This window comes from Gobio gobio (assembly GCF_949357685.1).
Source record: "Gobio gobio genome assembly, chromosome: 12".
In the NCBI taxonomy this organism is placed as follows: Eukaryota; Metazoa; Chordata; class Actinopteri; order Cypriniformes; family Gobionidae; genus Gobio; species Gobio gobio.
The window spans coordinates 24,830,827-24,855,379 of NC_137105.1; the positions used below are offsets into that span (position 1 = coordinate 24,830,827).

The 24,553-nt window shown below is 39.5% G+C and overlaps 1 protein-coding gene across 1 annotated transcript in view; it reads right to left on the reverse strand.

Moving 5' to 3' along the window:
• Nucleotides 1-3,810: 3,810 nt before the first annotated feature.
• The window catches only part of LOC307135238 (RAC-alpha serine/threonine-protein kinase), a 79,348-nt gene continuing 58,605 nt past the window's right edge, over nt 3,811-24,553 (reverse strand). Inside the window, exons 4-14 of the mRNA XM_079831505.1 lie at nt 16,848-16,959; nt 15,383-15,509; nt 14,909-15,040; nt 14,662-14,727; nt 12,492-12,560; nt 12,202-12,327; nt 11,909-12,037; nt 7,217-7,431; nt 4,787-4,874; nt 4,578-4,680; nt 3,811-4,414 (exon numbers count right to left, since the gene is read on the reverse strand). Of these exons, the coding sequence (XP_079687631.1) occupies nt 4,335-4,414; nt 4,578-4,680; nt 4,787-4,874; nt 7,217-7,431; nt 11,909-12,037; nt 12,202-12,327; nt 12,492-12,560; nt 14,662-14,727; nt 14,909-15,040; nt 15,383-15,509; nt 16,848-16,959 (1,247 nt within the window). The 3' untranslated portion in view covers nt 3,811-4,334. The remainder of the gene's footprint in view (nt 4,415-4,577; nt 4,681-4,786; nt 4,875-7,216; nt 7,432-11,908; nt 12,038-12,201; nt 12,328-12,491; nt 12,561-14,661; nt 14,728-14,908; nt 15,041-15,382; nt 15,510-16,847; nt 16,960-24,553) is intronic.

Consider the following 24,553-nt stretch of genomic DNA (forward strand, 5'->3'; position numbering starts at 1 on the left):
ATTTTGTTGTAAATTTGAAAAGTAATGCGTTACTTTACTTAAAAAAGTAATCTGATTACGTAACTTGCAATGCGTTACCCCCAACACTGGACATAAATATAATAATTCAACTTTATTTGGAGTACTCCTTTATTGCACAATGCGCATTTCTTAATATTATTGTGTTTTAATATCACTATTAGTAGGAATAGTATTATATCTGTATTAAGGATGCAACAATACAGTTAGTCCACGGTTCAATACATACCTCGGTTTTTAACCACGTTTTTTTGGTTTGGAGGTCCTTCCTCAGAGGAATCGACCAGGGAGGGGCTGTCGCAAGGAGTACGAGTTTGGGGAACCAGGTCCGGCCGGGCCAATACGGGGCGACCAAAAGGACCTGCTCCTTGTCCTCCGTGATCTTGCACAGTGTCTGTGCAAAAAGGCTCACTGGGGCAAACGCATACTTGCGGAGGCCCAGTGGCCAGCTGTGCGCCAGTGCATCCGTGCCGAGGGTTCCCTCGTTCAGGGAGTAAAACAGGCGGCAGTGGGAAGAGTCGTGGGAGGCAAACAGATCAACCTGTGCATCGCCGAACTGTTCCCAAATCAGCTGAACCGTCTGGGGATGGAGTCTCCATTCTCAGGAAGTGGCTGAAACCGTGAGAGCTCGTCAGCTGCACGGTTCAGGTCTCCTGGAATGTAAATGGCACAAAGCGACCTGCTTCTGACTCCATTTGAGTAGATGGCGGGCGAGACCAACCTGTCGGTTGATGTACGCTTCTGTGGCCGTATTGTCTGACTGCACTATCATGTGTTGACCCCTGAGCAACACTTGGAAGCGGTGAAGGGCGAACCGTACTGCTCGAGGCAATTGACATGCAGGAGGCAGCATGTCCATTGCACATGGCACCCCAGACTGTGGCAGAGGCATCTGTTGATTCAACAATATGCCTGGAAACTCGTTGTAAGGGAACTCCGGCCCGTAGAAAACTGACGTTCGACCACAGGGTGAAGGTCTGACGGCAGGCCTGAGTCACTGGGACACGGAGCGTGCCTGACTGCCATGCCCATCTCGGGACTCGATCGTGAAGCCAGTGCTGAAGCGGTCTCATATGAAGCAATCCGAGCGGCGTGACCGCGGCTGCAGATGCCATATGCCCAAGGAGCCTCTGAAATAACTTCAGTGGAACCGCACTCTTGCTCTCGATTTGACGGAGGCAAGTCAGCACTGACTGCGCATGCTCGCTCATAAGCTGCGCGTACTTGCCGACCGAGTCGATTTCCATACAGAGAAAAAAGATCCTCTGCACTGGGGAGAGTTTGCTCTTGTCCCAGTTGCCCAAAGGCCTAGACGGGCGAGGTGCTGGAGCACCAGATCTCTGTGTTTGCACACCTGCTCTCGAGAGTGACTCCAGGATTGGCCGTAACCCACCGGTTTTCTTGGGTACAATGAAGTAGGGGCTGTAGAAGTCAGACTTCATTTCGGCTGGAGGGACAGTCTCGATCGCACCCTTCGCCAGTAAGGTAGCAACCTCCGCACACATGACATTGCTGGAGCGTGCCATAACACCAACACCGACTGGAGAGTTGCTCGTCACGAAGAAGCTGACGAACTCAGTATCAGGCTTGAGGTGTTGAAGAGATACTCTTGGCTCCAAAGCAGAAACATAATGCGACATTGCCAGCGTACTTCCTTATATACCCACGAGGTGGGGCGGAGTTACATTATGCAAATTCCGCAGACCAATGGCATTTCATCGCCATTGATCATTTTCTAAAATCTCGAAGATGATAGGCCTCTAAGCGAAACCCCCATTCGTCAGTCACTGACGTAACTCGGAGTGACTGAATGAAAGGGAGCTAAAGTGCATTAAATACAAAATTTGTTGTTCCAATTTAGCAGACTTTAAGGCCCAATCCCAATTCTATTTTATACCCCTTCGCCTTCCCCTTCCCCTACCCGTTCCCCTTGCCCCTTGAAACAGAGTGCCAAGGTGTAGGGGTGAAAATATTCCCCTAAGAAATGGGACACCACTACTATACCATTACACGTCATCACACGTCATCATACCACGTTTCTTTTATTAGTGTCCTGTAACATTTAACCAGTATGAACCACAGTAAAGTGCGTAGGCTATATCTAACAGAAATCAGGCGCAAGCACGTTTAACAAATTACTCAAAGTTTTGCACTGTATTTGGACTTAATAAAACGGCGCTCGTTTTCAGTTCAGAAACGTATGAGCCAGAGTTTCCTAAGATGATACAGAATGATACAGAACATACAAGACTAGTGAAGCCGCTTTTCCATCGGGCCAAACTGTTCTCTTTGTTTATTAACCGTTCCATTCCGTGCTGATCCGAGCCGGCCGGTATGGATATTGTTTCGTTATCTACTGTGGAGCTGCGATAATGTTATACGTCAAGTCAGTCGTCGCCTTGGTAACGCAAGAGTTTACAGATGATATGTGATGTAAATATCGACTACGTTATAAAGGAAGACCAGATATATTTTTTTAACTATTATTAATGTTTTCAAATCACTCAAATTTAGCAAGCGTTTAGCAAGCTACGGAGAAGCTGGCAGCCAGGCGACGCACAAGTGATCGATCCCAAGTGGCAACATACACACATTCTAGCAGCACGGTAGTCGGTGGAGAGAAACTCCTCATACCCCTTCGTTCGAAGTGTGGTCCTGAAAAATCTTAATTTGAAGGGCTATCTGGCCTTTCCCCTTACCCCTACCACTCCAGCCAAAAGAGAATCGAGACACCCCTACCCCTTCATGTGAACGCGCAAAACGAAGGGGTAGGAGAAAGGGAAGGGCTAAGGGGTAGAAATGGGATTGGGCCTAAGTATACCAATTTAGCATACTAAAAGAACAATTTCAGGGTATTTATATTAAGTACATACATATGTAAATGTATTTGTAGCATACTTAGCATAAAACATTTATTTCAAATACATTTTAGTATATTTATTTTTCACCAGGGTATCCTTTAAATTTAAGAAACAATGTGCATTTGTGTGAAGCTAGCAAAATGCTCAATAGAAAATGTTATAATATGAATATACTGAATAATAACCACTGGTAAAATCTTCACAGTGTGAATCCAGTAGGGTGGTACTACTAAAGAAGTAGAGTGCAGCAATGACTGTGGATAAGGTATTCGCAGTGCCTCAGGAGAGTGTTTTGTGTTATTAGAGGAATAGTTCATTCCAAAATGACAATTCTGTCATTTATTCAACCTCATGTTGCTCCAAATCGGTCTTCTCAATTAACTCTCAATAAGAAAGCCGTTCAAAGGTGGAATGTCGTTGCGCCTTGATGCGACAATGGTCGTGCCCAGTTTGGACCTGAGGCCTGTTGCATTAAGCCGGTTTCAGTTGCTACCCAGGCAAATTAAAGATTAGTTAGAGCAAACTGTTTTTTCGGGCTCAAGAAGGTAGATTGTTTTTTTGCATTGTTCATCGCCATGGTAACTTGCCCTAACCTGCTCCAGAGCCTAAACTGGACCAATCAGCCATGAGCAAAGTGACGTGTGTGTGATGCCATAAAGCCACTACCCCTGTATCTCTTGCTCCAAATTAAAGCAGTTCATAGTGAAAGAAATTAGACAAAATTGCTGTTTTTTTGCTGCAAATGTTTTATTATATTTGTATTATATGAATTATAATTATTTATAATTCATATAAGACTCGTATAATTATTTTATGAATTGACGATTAGTATTAAACTCTGCATTTAAATTAATATACAGTAAATACATATAAATAAAAGCTTTAATATAAAGCTTTTAAACTGATTGATTAAGTTTACGTGTTTTCTTTTGAGCTCTTTGTGAACAATTTATTTGATATAGTTAGGTATTTTTTTCAGCTGCCTTCTCAAACTTGCTGCAGCAGTGTTTATTCCTGCCTTGTAAATGCGTTTAAATTCATGATATTTTTCATAACGATCTCTTAATCTTCAGCAGAGAAGTGAATTGTGCTGCACTCTCAATCAAACTGACGCTCCCCATGTTGGCTGTTTGCCGCACATGACACATTTTCAGGTGCGCACGCTAATAATAATAATAAACTCTGGATAAACTCTGGATTAAACTCTGAGTTGACAGAGAACGTTTATATTGAGCGTTGTGAGCCCATGGAACCTGATCTAAACCAGGTTAGTTTGTATGTTTTTGTCAACTCAAAACCTACTCTGAAACTCAAATTTTGTTTAACTAGCTTCCTGCAACAGGCCTATGGTGTGAAAAATTACAGAACTGAAGTTTTTCCAGGATATTAAAAGGAAGATAGTTATACGGATTTGGAATGACTTGAGGGTGAGTAAATGACCATTCTTGGGGTTCTTTATGCTGTGCTACTGGCAGAATATGAGAATTGAGGGAAGTGTGGTCTTCTATCACTGTCAAAGGACTCCATGTTTTCATCTGGGGGAAAAAAGAGAAAATTAAATTAATTCTTCGATTTCTTTTTCTATCCTTATAGGGCAACCTGTAAGTCACCACAAGATGGCGCCTTCGTTATCAACCAAATATCTGTTATTAGAGAGTTTTAGCATGTAGTGTAAGACAGGGTACAGTGTAATGTCACCTTGGCCTGGGGGTGTGATGGTGATGGTCTGCCCTGTAAACTCCACATCAAAATAGCGCGTGTCTGTTTCTGAGGTTACCTGGGGCTTAAAAGGTGGAACAAGCTGTGGAGAAACAGAAAAACTATATATAAAAATATATACATGAGTGACCTCCATTTATGACCTAAGTGTATTTTGTCAATGACTACATGCTATTATTATTGTTCACCTTCTTCCCATAAACATCTTGCCACTCAATGCCTTCAAAGAACTTATGCTGCATGATTTCTTTTGCATCATCTGGACCTCCACCTAACCTGCAGACAAAAAAAACAAGAAAAAAACAAAACAAAAACAGCCAGATTCCCTTGTTACCTTTAAGGCCTCTTCCAAGAACATATTTCACAGAACTATTAACAAAATCACACACTCGTTCACAATTTTTTTATTTTGTCAATATTTTGGTTTGCTAGTCTGAGGGTTTTTGACCCCTCTTTTGCTGGTCAGGCTGGGAGACCATCTGGGCGACAAGCTAAAAGACAACCAGCTTAAACCAGCTACTTACAATTTAAACAGGCTAAGACCAACCAATCAACTTAGGTTTAATTTTAGCTGTTTTATTCAGCAGGGATATATAATAAAAAGTGTAATGGCATGAAAATATTGTCACACATTACTATTTGTATGACTGCTAGCTTGTGATTTATCTAAACTTTAATAACATATGTGAGCCCATCTGCTCTTCTACCAAATAAACCCACTCTGTCTCTGACTAGCAGTTATAAGACTTTATGATATTAGACTTAATGTAGGACAGTAGTCACAGGGAGACAGTGACAAGATCCTGAGGCCCATTGTTGTGCCATTCATTCACGACCATCACTGATCACATGAACTGGCTTTTTTTTATACTGTTGTCTGAGGTCAACTTATGATGTTTGCGTGGTTTTTACATTCAAAAACATCATAATGAATAAGTAATAGGCTATTTTCTGCCTTGGTTTTGAGGCTCTCTGACAAACGGTCGGTTTTGATGGGCGTGCCGCACTGAAGACTTGGAAGTAAACGCCCACGGCTTGGAATGGATACGATTTGCATATTTAATGAGTTTCCGCTCCCCTGTCAGTACACGTGAGGAATTGTTTTTAAAGTGTCTGGGGAAACGCTCACAAGACTCGCAAAATATCTTTATCAAACAAACACAATGATTCATCTCTCATCCACCCGCGATTGATTGGAATGTTATTTCTGTATCATGGCGCCCTTTCATCAGTGTATATAACCATGAACGTACACGTACACGTACACGCACACACACACACACACGCACGCACGCACGCACGCACGCACGCACGCGTTAGGTTTTCATGTTTTATGGGGACTTTCCATAGGCGTAATGGTTTTTATACTGTATAAACCGTATATTCTATCCCCCTACACTGCCCCTGCCCCTAAACCTACCCATCACAGGAGACATTCTGCATTTTTACATCTTCAAAAAACATCACTTAGTCTGATTTATAAGATGTTTTCCTCATGGGGACCTAAAATGTCCCCACAAGGATGAGGATTTTGGATATTGCCATCTTTGTGGGGATATTTTGTCCCCATAACGTAGGGATTACCAGTCCACACACACACACACACACACACACACACAAACAAACACAAACACGTGCGCGCAAGAAAGGAATGTTATTTCAGCCTACCTGAAAAACACAGCCCCGGGACTTTGGGCTTTGCGAGCATTGGCGTTACAAGTCCGAGTCTGATCACGAATGAACCAATAACACCTTCTCCAGCCTGTGACAGTGTGCTAAGGTATGTTATCAATAGATATCAAACGATCTGTAACAATGCAATACTAACACATCACATAAGTGTGTTGCACCGTTCTTGTCGGATCCAATATAGAAGGCACAGTATTGTGTTTTAATCTCAATATGTCTGCAAATCCAGTCTCAGCCGGTTTCTTGTTTACAATCGATTCCGCGGTGAAATGAAGTGAACAAACTCAATGTCTTACGCACGTGAATTGCTCGTTTAGCTCCACGAGTCGGTGGGCGGGTTTGAGGCGGTTCTTCTGCGTCCTATGACGTCAATCGTCGTCGACATATTCTGAGATCTCTCGTTTTCTGGGCCTGGTGTCAATAAAAGCTTTTCTTTGACTAACAAGGACGTTTTCAGCTCTGAAACTTACAGGATATTCTAATATCACAATGAACCTTTATATACCAAAGGCTCAAAGAAAAGTTGATTTCTCAATTCATCTAATGCATGGCCCCATGTTGCAAGGATCTGTACACCTGGAAGCTGAAAATATCCCAGTTCTTGCATGGCCAGAATACTCACCGGACATGTCACCTATTGTGCATGTTTGGGATGCTCTGGATCGGCGTATACGACAGTGTGTTTAAGTTCCTGCCAATATCCAGCAACTTTGCGCAGCCATTGAAGAGGAGTGGACCAACATTCCACAAGCCACAATCAACAACCTGATCAACTCTGTGCGAAGGAGATGTGTTGCTTCTTATTGGCCTTATACCTTATTGGCTTTTTATTGTGGCCAGCCTAAGGCACACCTGTGCAATAATCATGTTGTCTAATCAAACTGGTTTTCGGACCCCCCCAGTGACTGCGACATTCAGAGGTCTCTCACCGCTGTTTTGGATCTTTCTGAAGCAGTCCTGACAGCAATGATTTTGCCTCAGGCCCAAGTGTACGAGGGAAACGGATCTCATCCATGAGGATTAATTCAAAGAGCTTCTCATGATCCTGGTTGTAGAAGGGCAACCGGCCGCACATCATCTCGTACATGACCACACCCAACCCCCACCAGTCCACTGCCCGGCCATAATCATTGTCCTCAAGAACCTGAAAAAAGCAGCAGAGAACCTGAGCCATAAACTTTGAATCTGACTATTTTAAATATGGGGCAAATCGTCAAGATTTTACTGGTTAGCATGGTAGATGCCATAACTACATTATCAGGGCAAAAAAGGGTGTTTCTCCATTGACAACCAATCAATAGCTGTTACTGTGTCATGACATTTATTTTGCATGCATTTATTTAGTTAAATCACATTTTTTTTCATTACAGTATACTGTTTTGACAGTGGTTTTTGGACGGCTCTTAAAGGCACAAAATGGCTATCTGCTGACTTTCACGTCATAGCTTATAGCTTGGCACTGTGCATGTACTCTAGTGGTGCCATCAGCCAATCTGCCTCGTAATGAAATAATGTCCTCACATCTCCAGAGTGATTAATGACATGACAAAACAGATTGTATGTGGAACAGATTAACGCTGGAGGTGCTATATTTTCCCAAACATTTTTCTAAATCATGGAAGTCAATTTCAAGTCATGCCATTTTTTTTTAAGTGCACTTAACAAGTTTGTTTGCCCATATAATTTTAAAATATTAGGTTAAACTTATTTGGCTTGCTGTCCACTGATGAGGGACTCAATGAAGCAGCTTCAACTCGAGCTCTGATATACTCCCACAGTGACTAAATATAGGATATGATTATGTAGGGCAAGGTACCTAAGATAAAGGTGGAGTTTGGGGAGGTGGCGTGATGCTGGAACAGCTGAGACTGAGGAGAGGCAAGCAGCTGCTCATATTGGCTGTTGATTGGAAGATTAGATGGGCTCGCTCCTCCCTAAATTACGTTTAGGAACTTCACATTGTTTCAAAACAGATTTGCAGAAATCCAAGATGTTAATGTTCATAATAACAATTCCTAAGTGTCCACATTTAGTAGTTTAGAGCTGGGTGATAGGATAGTTTACATATAATGATGATATAAACAATCAAGCAGTTAAGATGTGCTATTTAGTATGTATCACTTTATGTGAGTGTACTATGTAAGAGATAATCCACAGCTAGCTGTGCATTAAACAATTTTAACAGAGAACAGACGTCATTTCAAGGGGGAGAAGAAGTTAACATATTAGATAAGATTGAGTGCGCATAAATGTAAAAAAAATTATGTGCAAAGATAAATCATTTAGAATAAACACTGCAACATTCTGTACAAAAAAGGAAAAAGAATTGTCCATTTTTATTTCATGGTGACTTTAAATCAGAAAGAGATAAAGTAGTGCGGTAATATTACATTTATTTGAATTAATTAATGAATTATAGCATTTATTTGAATGAATTATCGAGAAAGAGAGAGGGTGAGAGGTGTGTGTGTGTGTGTGTGTGTGTGTGTGTGTGTGTGTGTGTGTGTGTGTGTGTGTGTGTGTGTGTGTGTGTGTGTGTGTGTGTGTGTGTGTGTGTGTGTGTGTGTGAGAATGACCTGCATCTGTGCTGCATGTTTCTACTAATAGTGAATCTGCGAGATTCAAAACCAGCAATGTTATGTTACTCCCCTGTTGATATAACGTATATAACGTAGTGATTAAGTAAAGAACTATTTTATTAATAAGAGTTGCAGGGTGGTGTTGATAAGTTTCTGTGAGCAGTGCGATCTCCCATCTGTGTGTGTGTGCAGGCTTCAATGAAAGCAGTGCATTAAAGGTCCCATGGCATGGCATTTTTCTATTATTTTATAATGTTTCCTGAGGTGTACTTATACTGTTAGTATGATTTTTACATCATAATGTCATAATGTAGAAATAAAAGGCATTTTTTCTATACTGCTGTTTGCACTGTGGCTGAATGCCCTGTTTCAAGAGGCGTGTCTGCTGTGAGACTTCAGTAAAAACGCCCACTGTTGTGATTGGCTGACATCTTTGCATTTGAAATGAGCGGAGGGGGCGTGGTTTAACGAGGTCTACCAGGCATGAGCAGGCACGAGCTGCTGCCAGAGAGACGGATGGACCTGAATTCACTTCACATCAGTTCTGTCAGTCTCAGTTCAGTGAACTGTTGTAGTTACAGCATATACTTCAGGTTATTAGTCTATTTCTAGTCGGAGGGACTGTCACTCATGTCAGACTTAACTTAGTAACTTAGTAACTAGTAAATTATGGATCAGCGCTGACTGGAGACGCGAACCGTTTAGAACGATTCAGTCCAATTTGGTGAACTGATTCGGTTCACTAAAAAGAACCGGTTCAAAAGAATGATTAGTTCGCGAACCGGACATCACTAATGTACCAGAGACGGAGCGATTGCTAACAAAGTTATTTATAGTAACTACTGAATTATGAGAGCGCTGTCTGTCAGCGCGAGTTTATTTTGTGTGTATCTGAGAGTTCTGAATAAACACGAGTCCCAGTCACGCTGAGCCCGTCTTCATCATTGTTCTACCAACTTTTTAACACATGCAATGTACCATTACAGCTGTCGAGATGAACGAGTTAGTAAGTGTTGATTATAGCATTATTTTTAGATATTTTCCTATCATATGAAAAGTGTCAGTGATTCGCATTGAGTACACAGCGCAAACAAAGACACAACAGCAGTAATCGAATGTAATCCCGTTTATTGTGGGGCTAGGCCCCTTCTGCTTAATCTCGTGCCGCGTTTGGTGCCTCCGCTGTGGGCCAGATGCAGTACTGGGGGTCGGTGATGTTGAAGGCCGACCGGCCAGTGCAGCCCGAGCTTCGGCGTGTGCGTGAAGTTTATCTCTAAAGATGTGACTCTGCCGATATTGAGCAGAAACTCACAACTGTATGCACAGTATGCACATTTTAGAACAGATAGACGCGACGAGGACGTAGAAAAACATGGACTCACAAGATAGAAAACACGAAAACACCGTTTTGTCGGGAGAAAGAGAAGCCGCAGCGTGTGCATGAATAATAAATAATTAGCTACACATCAGAAATCACTGATCACAGATCAGAAGGAACTGAAAAAAGATTTCTGTTTTCATTTGTACATCCAAACACTGAGAAACTGCCAGCATTCACTCGTTCATAAGCCATGATCTCTCGAGGACAAACAAATATGGCGCTCGCATGGGCATGACAGATTCTCTGGGCGGAGGAAAGGGAGGTAACCGTTGCTGTTTTTACGTCATAACAGGAGACTTCAGGATTGGCTAGTCTGGCCTGTCATTTTCTCTTAGGCAGAGAGAGACAGCCACAACTCTGTTTACCCCGATCAAAATTTCTAGCCACTTGGGGACAATATTCAGGCTAGGGGAACTCATATTAATGTTGAAAAACCTAATAAAAAGAAAATTTCATGCCATGGGACCTTTAATATGGAACATTAATATAGTGAATTAATAGAAGTATCCCTTACTTAATGCACTCCTTCTAGCTATCAAGTATTCAGACATACCATGGTACAAAAGTATGTAAATAACACTGTATTTGTATTTGTAGTTGTTGCAAGTTAGAGTTCCCATTCAGTCAGTCACTATAAGTTACGTCAGTGACTGACAATTTGGGGATCGCGCCTGAGAGCCCTATCGCCTTTGAGTGATAACAGAACCATCTAATGGACAGTGGGATTTGAATTGCGAACCACGCCCCATGCTGCAGGTATATAGGATGCGTGCAGAGAGACACTCACTAAGTTTTCACTTCAGAGCCAAACGTTTCTTCTGTGATTCAGCTCTGCTTTAATCTACGAGTGTGGTCTTCAGAACATGGAAGAGTTTCAAAGAGCTCAAAGAGCTGCACAAGCGTAATTCTGACCAAAGCATGATGCAGTAATTGTGCACAGCACTGGACGAAAGTCACTGTGCAGTCCCTTGGTCAAACGATGTCCACCCTAGTGATCCAGGAGCGACATCTATGGCTTAACCTGGCTGAGATGAAGGAAGCCGACAAAGTTCGATTTCTTGACTCCCCCATCTCCCAGTTTGGCTTTTTCAGTGACGCCGTTGAGAACGTTGCCCAGCTATTCTTGGTACAAAAGCAGATGGAGGTGATAGCCCACATCCTGCCCAAACAGGCCGCTGGGTGGCACCCACCAGTGGCAGCCCCTCCGACTGCACGTCTTTGAGGGCCGTCTAAAATTGTCCCTAAAAAGATGGGTGGGTTACAGACAATCTTGGATCTACGTGTTTTGAATCAGACTCTTTACAAGCTGCTTTTCGAATGCGTTCGCTCCCAACTCGCCCCCTTGCAGAGGATCTCTTTTCTCGGTATGGAGTTGGACTCTTAACCCACACTATGGTTGTGCTGATGCTTTTTTTCTTATCAGTGTGAAAGAGACTTAAATAACTCAATTTCTGTCATAAAGATAAGGTGCCAGAGAAAAATTTGTGTAGTAAAAAAGTACACCTTCCGAGAAAAAAAAGAAAAGAAAAAAATTTGCTTCTTTTGTTACTCCCTGGATTTCCTGCTCTATTTGCTGTTTATACAGAAAATATTAGAATACATATACTAACTATTAGTGTAGGGAACTCGTTTCACATCTCTTTCACCAAATGTTTTATTACCTCTGGAGCAAGATACTCTGGTGTACCACAGAATGTCTTCATTGTTGCTCCCTCTGTAATCCCCTCCTTACACAGGCCAAAATCTGTGATCTTTATGTGGCCATCTTTATCCAGCATCAGGTTCTCCAACTACCACAGAATAATGATATTCCTTATAATGAAATGTGATCTGTTTGATAGTGATGCAACAAGTAGCATTACACTAAATATACTTTCTGACAAGTAATTTCACACATTTATGATTCATCTTTTATAGAATTTTTTTTCCTACTATATTTTTCTATGTATCTCACCTTTAGGTCTCTATAAACCACGTTTTTCTCCGAATGAAGGTAATCCAGGGCTGAGACGATCTCTGCCCCATAAAACTTTGCTCTCTCTTCCGAAAAAACACGATCTCGTGATAAATGAAAGAAAAGCTGTGATATAAAAACAAATATCAAGATGCGTTTGAATTTTTAATCTTCTGGGGTGAAATGGATTATAATACACACATTATTTGAGTAAAGTTAACATTTGATTGTGTGCAAATTAAATTAAAATATTTATGTAGTTGCTAAACTTCACCTTTACAAGAGCTCACCTCTCCTCCATTTGCATACTCCATAACAAAACATAATCGGTCATGAGTCTGGAAAGAATACTTCAGACCCTGCAACACAGAGGTAACATTAGGTGCATATAATTGTTTTTTTATACTCTCCAGGCCTTGAAGGAATGTTTAAAGCAATGTTAAAGAATGTTTAATTTTAAGCTCTGGCATAGTAATATTCATTATCAGTAGCTATTTTCCATCCAAAGTTGCGCAAAATTTGAATATCACATAAAATATTTGCGAATAAAGCACAGTTTCCATCCAAAGTGTTAAAGAGAACACAATTGTCACTTAAAGGGAAATTGGAGCAAAATATCAGTAATAAAACTGGAAGTTGCTGCAATTGAGGAAGAAACTATGGCTCTTTTTTTCCTTCTTCATAAATGACTTGCGCCTCAGAGCATGCTGAAGGGTCAAGGGTCAAGCCAAACATCACTTGTCTCTTCATCAGACACATATCCTTCAAGAATGATTTTATGTTCAATATTAAAATAAGAATGAATGATAATCAAGTTATAACAGTGTCCTACATTTGATAAATCAGTTCTCTATATTCAAGGAGTGATTTTGAATATTGTAGTGTTTTAGTTGCTCTGTGCTTTTGAATCCAGCTCTGATGTCTGTGTCAAGATGTGCTGACAGGAAAATGTCCTTGGTGTTTGAAGTGAGAAGAGCTCAGCATGTGTTAACTGTGTCTTCCTAAAGCGACCCCCGGGGTCATCTATGTTACAGCTATGTGACTCTTTTGGGGACTCAAAATGTAACAGAAATGTACCTCTCTGATATACTTTTCTTTCTTTATAGAATAGAATAAAGTCACTTCTGTACTAAATGTAGTATCAGCATGTTTTGCAGATTCAGCTTTGTTGATAGTTAGTTAAGATGTCCCGACCTTGATGGAAACTGTTTTTCTGGGAAACTCTGTGTGTGCGTCTCATGATTCTGTGCAGATCCAGTATTAGAGATGGTCCTTTCTGCAAACGATTCCAGACTTTGAGGCGTCTTTTCTGTGACCTCCGAGGTCATTGAGGATTAATCTGGGCCTGGGCGACACGGAGTCTACGCATTTTTAGTGATATATGCTCCTATCTGTCTACGTGTGGAAAGTTGCTTACATTGCATGTTGTTAGAACCAATCAGAATCAGTCCACATGGCAGTAATGACGTGTCTAGACCTTGAAAACCGTATAACTGTTCAGAAAATTGTATGTACGTTAGACGGAGGCGGGGAGACTGTTAGAGGGAGCGCGGCCTACGAACTCCTCTTGAAGCTGGCTTCTGCTGATGAAACTGCAAACTATTCTTCAGTAAATTTTCTTTAATTAATCTGACTCCTGACTCCTGGTCTTCATTTTTCACTACCGGTCCTGGGTCCTAAGCTGTTACCCCAACAATGCAGACAAAACTCAATAAAAGCTGTCATGTTATCTTGCATTCGGATACTGGTGTTTGGGAAGCAATCGTGTGAGGCGCTTCTGGGAGGGAATTAAACATTCTGATGACATTGGTTCAGGTATTTCTGAATGATCAAACCAACATTTGAGATGCCGTGCAATGAAGTTGCTCCGCTGGTTAGTGCAGTAATCAAATCACATCCTCTGCTGAGGCAAAATCACAGGTTTTTTGTTGTGCATCGAGGGATTTATTCAGTAAATGTGTTTCCATCGTTGTTAGTGTGCATGTCTAACATGCATGTCTTCTTATTAGATAACAAATGTTTCCGCGCATATGTTTTGTATGCACATTTTTAGAATGTATGCACATCTTGCAGTTTCCATCCAGCATTTTTTATGCAATATCCCAAAATGCACATACAAATAGGTGGATAGAAATATAGCTAGTGAAAAACGTTTTTTTTTTCAAGCAAAAGCTGGTGCCAATTGTAAGACATTATAAGATGCAAAAAAGTACATGGAGCCAGGCAGTCTACACAGTTTTTAAAAGTATAGCCAAAAGATCTGAGCATTTTCTGATTTTAAGTGTTTTATTGCAACCACAATTTTTGAAGAGATTATGAAACTATGTTGCCAGAATCCTGGACTTATGTCATGTCAATAGAGCTTAACTTTTATTTAATCTGGAATGTACCGTAAATGACATTTACTAGTGTATAAACCACTAATTCTAAAATGTTTCTATTTTGATAACATCAGCTTACTGTTAAGAAAGGGTGTTTGGAGTTCTGGAGGACCCGGTTTTCAGTAAGTGTGTGTGCTACCTCATCCTACAAATAAATAAGTAAAGAAAATAACTTGTTAGAAGTTCTTATATACAGCAATTACAATTTATGTATAATTAGAACTTGTCAAAAGAAAAAGAAAAAAAACGTTGTACAGGTGAATAAACAATGCAATGTTTAAATTTACTGAAAGAAAAAGTTGAGAAAATCAAAGCGAAGGACCTACTTTTGCTACTATCACATCCTTCTTGAGAATTTTCATGGCGTAGTATTTGCCCGTGGCTTTCTCCTTCACCAGTATGACCTTCCCAAAAGTGCCTTTCCCCAAGAGTTTGAGGTATTCAAAGTCATGCATTGTCTGCGCAACATAAAGAGAAGTCTTTGAGAAATACAGTTTTAAATGAATATCCAATTAATAATTTTTAAAATCAAATATAAGATTAAAAAATAAACATTTATTTCACACAGTTTTTTTTGCAATATTTTATTCCTTTTTCATCATCTTATAGTGTTTATAAGATGTACTTATACATCTCACTGTATTTATAAGATGAAATCTTTTCCTTAAGAAAAGAATAGGAGAAAGTATTTTAACCCCAAAAATACTCACTTCATCTTATCATTTTTATAGAAATAGTTGAGAGATGACCAAAAATTATGGGGGAGATATTCAGGCCCAACACTCTGGCTGTAATCCTACCACTTTGAGTCGAGGTTTGGACAGGTACATCTCCATGTCCATGGGGTCAGGTGAAGAGTCCATTCTCTCTTCCTCCTGCTTCTGTAGACTATCTGCCACTGCCTGGATGGCCTTCGTCCACTCCTCCCTGCAGAAAACAAGAAAATCACACAGTGTAACTATTCTTACAGCTTTTTTTTTTTTGTCCAACAACAGAAAGAAAGTTAAGTTACAGGTTTTCTCAATTGCTAAAACACTAAACCCTATTGTCTGAACCAAATGCTCAGTTGCCTGAACCCACTGATTGAATCAATCACTCTTTTAGCAAAACCATAAGCACTTTTCACCTGCTTAGACACAACTTGCCAACACATTTTCATTGTGATGCACCCATGCTGCATAATGGTGAGCACAGGTGACAAAAGTCAAACACAATTAAAGCACAGATGTCACCACTTGAATAAAACAACTCAAAATTGATCCCACTTGTGGCTAATGATGTGAGGGAACATGTATAGTAAGCCAGTTCAGAGAGCACTGGTTTGTGAGGCCCTACAATGGATAGAAATCTGAGAGGAAGAGTTTGTGTGAGAGGAGGTCAAGGTGGTCGAGGTGGTCAGTGAAGACAAAGAACAGTATCTGATGAAATCAGAGCTACTGTGATTGACCATGTTCTTGTCCATGGTATGAGCATGAGGGAGGCTGGACAAAGGGTACAACCAAACATCAGTAGATTCACTGTGTCCACCATAATCCGAAGATTTAGAGAAGAGAGCAGGTAATTACCTTTTTTTAACATTATAGTACAGTATGTAAATGTTGACAGCAATTACTGTATGACATACTATATACTGTACCATACCATAGTATACTGTAAGTAAAATATATGTTTCAGGACATCACTGTACCAATATACTGTAGTATTGTAATGGAGGGTTGGTCTAACTGTTTGTAGGCCTAGTATTCAATGTATATTTTTGTACTTTATTTTTACATGGGCTTACTGTACACAAGTGGCAAACGCATAAGATTTCTGTTTTGTCTTGTTGTACAAGTTCTAAATGCACAGTTTTTTTTTGTTTTGCAACATGCATTTAGCCTACAGTGAACAATAAACATTTACGTATCCAGCTTCATGTCCTGAGCATTGTGTTTTCAATTTTTCTACGTGGTGTTTAGTGACTGTTCAGTAGTGTTTTTAATTTTGATTGACTCGGGGGACGATTTGACAACACAGTTCAGTTTTGAGCAGAGATTGAACTGTTTTGAGGTGAAAGTTTGGTTCTGAGGTTTTGTGAATGTAGCTTGAAAATTGGGTTATGTGTTCACAGTTTAGAGAAAAGGAGAGCAGCTTTCAAGAAATGTGTCTTAGCAATCGAGAAAAACTGTAATAATAAAGAACTTGCGGAGTGCTATCATGAATTTAAGCAAAACAGTTTATACGGTAAATGAACATACTGTTTGTTCATGAATACGACAAACCAACCTTTCTTCTGGGGTCTCAACATGAAAAGTGCGTTCAATAACAGTAGTCCACTGCAGGCACCGAATAATAAAAGTGTTTGTTTTTGGTCGCTCTGTCTTCATCAGCTGACATTCTGTGAGAGAGAGAGAGAGAGAGAGAGAGAGAGAGAGAGAGAGAGAGAGAGAGAGAGAGAGAGAGAGAGAGAGAGAGAGAGAGAGAGAGAGAGAGAGAGAGAGAGAGAGAGAGAGAGACTTTGAAAGCCACTTTAATTACTAAAAATTAAAAACCACCATTCATGAAATCACATGAGCAGAAATAATAAAAATAAAATTAAACCAAACAAAAAAAAAACTAAATACACAATATACAAACACTTACATACACAATGTATTTTTAAACATGTATCTTTAAAGATCCATCACCTTCAACTTCACAGATGCATTGATTTACTCCCCATATGTTATTAAAAGTTTCTAAATCTTCAACCATATTGTAAAAGGCATATTCTATTTTTAATCTTGAATTTATTAAACCCTTTAAAATTAGCACAGCATCAATTGACCCCACACCACAGAATTTACTTTTTCGTGACAGCCATATTGCCATTTTGGCTTGCCCAAACAAAAAAATTATTAAAACATGATATTGTTTTCTATTCCAACTATATTTAGGTCCATAAATAAAAGACATTTCAGAAAATTCTTCCCCCATAGTCTGACACCATTCCTCCATTTGAACAAATAATAGTTGTAATCTCATACATTGACAGAATAACTGAAAAACTGTTTCACAAAAAAGACACTCATTCCCTACCTGTGGATCAAGGTTTGCTCTGTGTCTGTTTGTAGCTATTATCCCATGCACAATCCTCCACTGAAGATCTCCAGACCTTTTTTCAATGGGAGGTTTGTACAGGGTCCGCCAGCTACCTTTAGGGGATACAAAACTCCCCTAAAACTCCTGCCATTTTGATTCTTTAAGTCCTTCCAAAGAACGAAGATGTGATGCCTTTATGCACGAGACATACAGTGCTTTTTTCCCCGCATTACTAAAAAGTTCAATTTGAGGAGTTTTGAAAGTAAGCAGACACCCTTCTTGTTCCGAAAATTCATCAACAGCAATTTTAAGTTTTAGCTCTGGGAAAGAGGATTCCTCTTCATCATCCATTTTTTCCAAGGCAGATTTATAGTCCATTGGTAAAAAATCCCATAAACTTTTCAATAATCTTTGTGTTAGTCGGATTGACCTTACACCCATCTTAATAGCCAAGCTCTCGGCAGACCTTCTGTTGTAACCAAGTCTCTGATTTTGATAATTCCTGCGTTCCTCAAAGCATTCCTCACATACTGGGACTTCAATATTTCCAAGTCCATTGCAGGATTATACAACAAAGGTTCTTCTTTTCCCCAAAGTCTTTCAGCTCCATCTGGCTTCCTTGAAACACTAAAAACTCTCCATGCTTTCAACATTGCGTAATAAAAAGGTGTCAAACCAGACAAGTCCAAGCTTTGATTGTCCATGAGAAAAAGATGACGGTCTAGCCCCATCTTCTCCACTTTTTTCAAAAGGCCACAGGCCACCTCAGGCCAGCTTATGTTCTCTCCATAAATAAGTATTTTAGCTGTCTGAAGTCTAAAAGCCATTAGCTTACTTGTAATGTCCACCAATCCTTGGCCTCCTTCTTGTCTTGGTAAAAACAAAACTGGAGCTTTAAGCCAATGTTGACCGGACCAGAAAAAATGTATCAGTTCTTTTTGAATAACTTTCACCAATTCTTCAGGAGGTTCTAAAATTGTCATCTTATGCCATAAAGAGGCAGCTACAAGGTTGTTGCAGACAAGTACCCTTCCCCTGTAGGATAACTGGGGTAGCAACCATTTCCAGCGAGACAACCGAGCACACACTTTCTCCGCCAGGCCTTCCCAATTTTGTCTTCTATAATCTTCTCTTCCTAAATACACTCCTAAATATTTTAAACCAGAACTTCTCCATTGCAATCCACCTGGAAGCAAGGGTTTCTTATGATCTTCCCCACACCACAGTGTATCACTCTTTTCCCAGTTTACTTTACCAGATGAAGCTTTGTTATAACACTCTAAAGTTCTTTCCAGTATTAATAACTGTAATATCATCCGCGTACACAGAGACTTTAACATTAACATTTGAGTTTGTATCAATCTGTAAGCCCATTAATTCTCTCCTCAATTTACAAAGAAAGGGCTCAATGGCTAAAACGTAAAGCTGCCCCGAAAGTGGACAGCCTCGTCTTATTCCCTTTTCCACCTTAACAGGGACACTAAGACCACCTGCCATTTTTAAATCAATAACCTTGCGCATCAAATGCAGGTTATCAGTAATGTATCTGTCTTTCATACAGTATGATTGATCCTTGTGTGGCAGGATGAGTCACGTCATCTTATTGGTTGGTTGGAGTGTAGTTGGTGGACCAATTGGGTGATAGTAACTGCACTATTTAGGGACCCTTATTTTGACGGGTATGCGTGTGACGTGGGCTGTGTCCCAATTCGGGGGCTGCATCCTTCAAAGGCCACATTTGAAGGCAGATTGCGTCACCGCAGCGCGACGAAGGCTGTCTCAATTCGAAGGGGCCTTCAAATGCAGCCTGCCGTCCGTGTTGCCAAGTCCGCGTTTTTTCAGCAGAATTAGTCAAGTCAAGTCAAGTCAACTTTATTTATATAGCGCTTTTAACAATGTAGATTGTTTCAAAGCAGCTTTACAGTGTTAAACAGGAAAATAATGCAGCATAATTTTATTCAGCTGTATAGCCATTCTGGAAAAATTTCAAGTATCATACAGTGACAGTGTGGGCTTTAGATCAATAATTTGATCAGTAATTTAGTTTAAATGGTTATTTTAGTTTATTATTTAGATGTATTTCGATGTTTAGTTGAAAAATGTAATGTCCCCAACTGAGCACGCCAAGCCAGAGGCAACAGGCTAATTAGGCTACTTTTAAGTTGTTGCCGCGGGTGAAAATGTATTTCCGCGGGTTTGTTTCTACCCCATAAGTACGATTTCGCCACTCCAACACCCCCAAACGTACAACTCCAGTGGAGAATTCGGCATTGGGAGTTTTGGACTACTTTTGTTGCAGAGACCTGGCAACCCTACCCACGTCCTTCTCCCCGGCCACGAAGGATAGAACCAACCAGAACAAGTGGATCCTTCGCAGTGTATTCCTCTGGCCATCCCGCGGCCGAGGAACACTTATAAATGTAAGTATTATGTTTTTATTCACTCAAATAACCAACGAAACGTTTTAAAAGCTGGTGGTCTTTATTTCTGTGTTACCACTGCATGGCTTTATTCGTTAGGTGATCTGATGTAATATTTCGTTTTGTTTTATGGATGAAGTAGCAGACAGCTTTATTAAAATGAGGGCAGCAAATGAGTATTTATTTAGGTATAGGGGGGCCTTCTCCTATACAAAGCCCACAACAAAAAGAATATAGAATTTGAGTATCTATAAATATGATTTCTGTTTGTTTGTAGGCTACTGATGCATCATATTTTTTTTAATTTTCTTAAGATTGCACCCCTGCCTTGCAGGTAAAAAAATAAACTTATTACAACTTAAAAACAATAAAAAAAGTATGCAAGTTAATAAGACACATCTTTACTGAAATGTAATGTGCTGTTGTGTTTGTTGTTGACCAACACATGACCCTGAAGTGTCTGCAGAGACCGTGATTAGACTCCCCCTGCAACTGCCTCATCGACACGGCATCTCAATAAACCCGTCTCCGGCGTGTTGACTCTGATTGTTCAAATATTACAATTAAAGAATACTTAAATCGATATGTCATCCTCAATAAATCCGTCTCTAGCGTGTTGCCTCCGATCATTCGAATATTGCACTTTAATAATTATTTAATCAACATCATCCTCAATAAACCCGTCTCCAGCATGTTGCCCCCGGTCCCTTGAATATTCCGATCTATTATGACCTCTGAGCTGTAAAGCTGCCATAATAATAATAATAATAATAATAATAATAATAATAATAATAATAACAATAACAATAACAATAATAATAATAATAATAATAATAATAATAATACGCTGTTTGTTAATTGGCCAGAGGAGAACTGGCACCCTGCCTGAGCCTGGTTTCTCCCAAGGTTTATTTTTCTCCATTAGGTCACCTAATGGGGTTTTGGTTTCCTTGCCACTGTTGCCTCTGGCTTGGCGTGCTCAGTTGGGGACACTAAATTTTTCAACTAAACATCTAAATAAATCTAATTAATAAACTAAATTAACCATTTAAACTAAATTACTGATCTAATTATTGAGCCCACACTGTCACTGTATGATAATTGAAATGAACTGATGACATCAGCGTTTTTTCCAGAATGGCTATACAGCTGAATAAAATTATGCTGCATTATTTTCCTGTTTAACACTGTAAAGCTGCTTTGAAACAATCTACATTGTTAAAAGCGCTATATAAATAAAGTTGACTTGACTTGATGTTTCCACTTGCTCCTCTGTTCCCTTTTCCTGCCGTATTACCGTAACTTCCATTGTCTTGTTATTAACGTTAGATCCATTTTGAGGTATATCAGTGGATGATTTTTTTTCTCCATTATTCACATTTTTATGTGGACATGAGAACTGTTTGTGTCCCAAATCGCCACATTCGAAGCACTTTAGGTTTTCTGTGCTTGCGTACACCATATAAGAATTTTCTCCGTGACTGGCACGAAAGAAATCTCTAAAGTGCGCTCAGCTGAAGTCAAAAACATTAACACTTGTCGATGAAACAAAAGTACGTGTTTGAGTGCACAGTTTTTGCATCCAAGCGGAATCATTTTAATTGGACTCGCGACCTTTCCATATCGCATCAATTCTTTTACAATAGCATCGTTTGAGACAAAAGGTGGAATATTGGATATTGTGATTTTTGTTGCCGGTGTAGCTAAAGGGATCACGGGCACAAACGCTTCTCTCACCCACAACCCACTCTCGGTTAATTGATTGATTAACTGCTCCATTTTTAAAAACACAACAATTGCCTTATTCATGCGCAAGGCTGACACCATATTGACACATCCAAGTTGTTCGCCTACTACCGTAAGCACTTCTTCCACGCTTACTCCAGGTTCTGGTACACACCTGCACACATTATCACTGCATGAAAAAAGGTGTATCCGGACCAGGATACTCCTGTATACACTGCTGAAATTCGGAAGAATCCAGGAGTATACTGGCCGGATAGGTCAAATTCCATGGATCCGTATATGTCCGTATTCATCCGAAATGGTACCAAATCGGATGTATGTTGTGGCCGTATACTCCCATGCTACAGCCATTTGTTGCCATGACAAATAATCCCATCAAGTTTTTCCCAGGAGACATTTTCACACCTCTAAACAGCTTTGCCTTCCACCCCCTATTGGTCCTTCATCTCAAACTGGATTGGTTGTTTTTTTTAAAACCACTCCCAAAACCCAGACTGCTATTGGAGGACAGGACGCATTGAAAACCCAGTCAAGTGACTTTATTGGTTACTTCTAAGGCTAAGGGTGGGCTAGGTTTTGTAGCATAGGGACTTGATTGGTTATAGGCCAGCTATGCAGATTTTGCTAATTAATATATAATATATATATATAAAAAATAATCCCCTCTCCCTCCCAAAAGAAAAATACACACAAAACAATTTGAGAAAGTCTGAAATATTTATTAAAAAGGTATATAAAAAAAAAAAAACATTCTTAACAGCATTATAAACGAACATTAAAACAATGGTGAAACAAAAACAAGTGAACTAAATGTATTTAAAAGGGATGAAAATGTAAAGGAACAAATGTAAAAATATAAACAGTCCAAAGAACATAAATATACGTTAAATTGAATTGGTCAAGAAACAAAAAGGGAAAAAAAATTAACAAAATGCATTTAAAAGACAGATGTAAAGGAATAAAATACACAGTGAACATAAAAAGGAAAAGAATAAATATACAAATTAAACAATATAAAATGAGAACAAAAATTTAAGACAAAAAAAAAGTGTATATAAAATACACATAAATATTCCAAGTAAACAATATAACCAAATAAAAAGAACAAAGAGCATTATAAACATACATTCAAATGAATGGGGGAAAAGATAAGTGAACAAAATGTTTCTAAAGGAAGGCGACGTAAGAGGAACAACAATACAAAACGTGGAGATCAAAAGCAACATGGACATCTAAAAAGGAACAAACATACAAAGTATACATTATAAAACGAGACAAAGAAATCTATAAATTAAAAAGTGTATATAAAATATATGTAAATGTTCTATATATGGGAACCAATAAAAGTATAAGTATATAAACATAGGAATAAAGAAAATATAAAATGGAACAATTGAATATTAAAATTGTGACCAACTCTAACACAATGTTGTTTGAGCTAGCCAAACCATCCACACTGGCCTTCCATCAACAACAGCATCATCATCTTCATCAGGTCTATAGTTGCAGTCTTCCACAGGTTCTGTGTTGGTTTGTGCAACCCTGGACCTGGTCTCCAGCAACTGCAAAACATGACAGTAAATTAACCACTAAAACTCAGAGAGGAGTATAGTAACATTCTGGAGGGAAAAAGCTTAACCGGTTTCTTAACTTACCCGTCTCTTTCTCTGACGGTTCTGTGTGATGTTCTTCATAGTGTTTCTTTTCTGGGCCTTTTCAGACTGAGCCAAAGAATACTTCCTCAGCAAAGTCTCACAAAATAAAATACATCTTGCGACCTGCCAAATAATACATTAATAATATATAGTTAATGCCAATAAAAGCAAGTAAAACAATTCAATTAAAATGTATTTGTATAGCGCTTTTCACAATACATATTCAGGGTTTTTCCTGGGTCAAAAATGGTCTTCGGTGGTGGCTGACAGACATGGTCATCCACACACACACACACACACACACACACACACACACACACACACACACACACACACACACACACACACACACACACACACACACACACACACACACACACACACACACACACACACACACACACACACACACACACACACACACACACACACACACACACACACACACACACACACACACACACACACACACACACACACACACACACACACACACACTAAAAAAAAAATACCCTACCCACTTGATCTGCAAGCACAAAACTGACAATAAATTTGAAATAAATTCAAAGAAAGTTTGTAACTTTTGCTTATCTTATTTTGATACCTTGATGTTTGTTTTTTTTCCTAATTTTTACACTATTTACTGATAATTGTTTGTTTTGGTAATCATATCAATATTAAAAAAATGAACAAATAGCCTAATTTTCTGCCATATACAATCAGCTAGCTAACAACAACTTTGTTCTGGGTTCACCTCACTCCAGTCTAAACTAAATGATTTTAGGCGATTTATTTTACTACACATTATGAACATAAATAAGCTGAAAGACTGTTGATAATTAAAACTAATTCTTACTATCCACTCTTGCTAAAGTGGGTAAGCACACTTGTGTTCTCATTTCAGGTGTTGTTCTGAGTAAATTATTAAACTAATTCGTGAGTTCAGTGTTGGACAGATCAGTTGTTCTAACCAGTTGTTAAAATGATTCAGTTCAAAGGAGTCATTAGGTGGCAAATCGGACATTAGCAGACGCGTTGTGTGTGAATCCCGTCTTTAGAACATCGCGAAAGATTTGTCAACACACAGAAA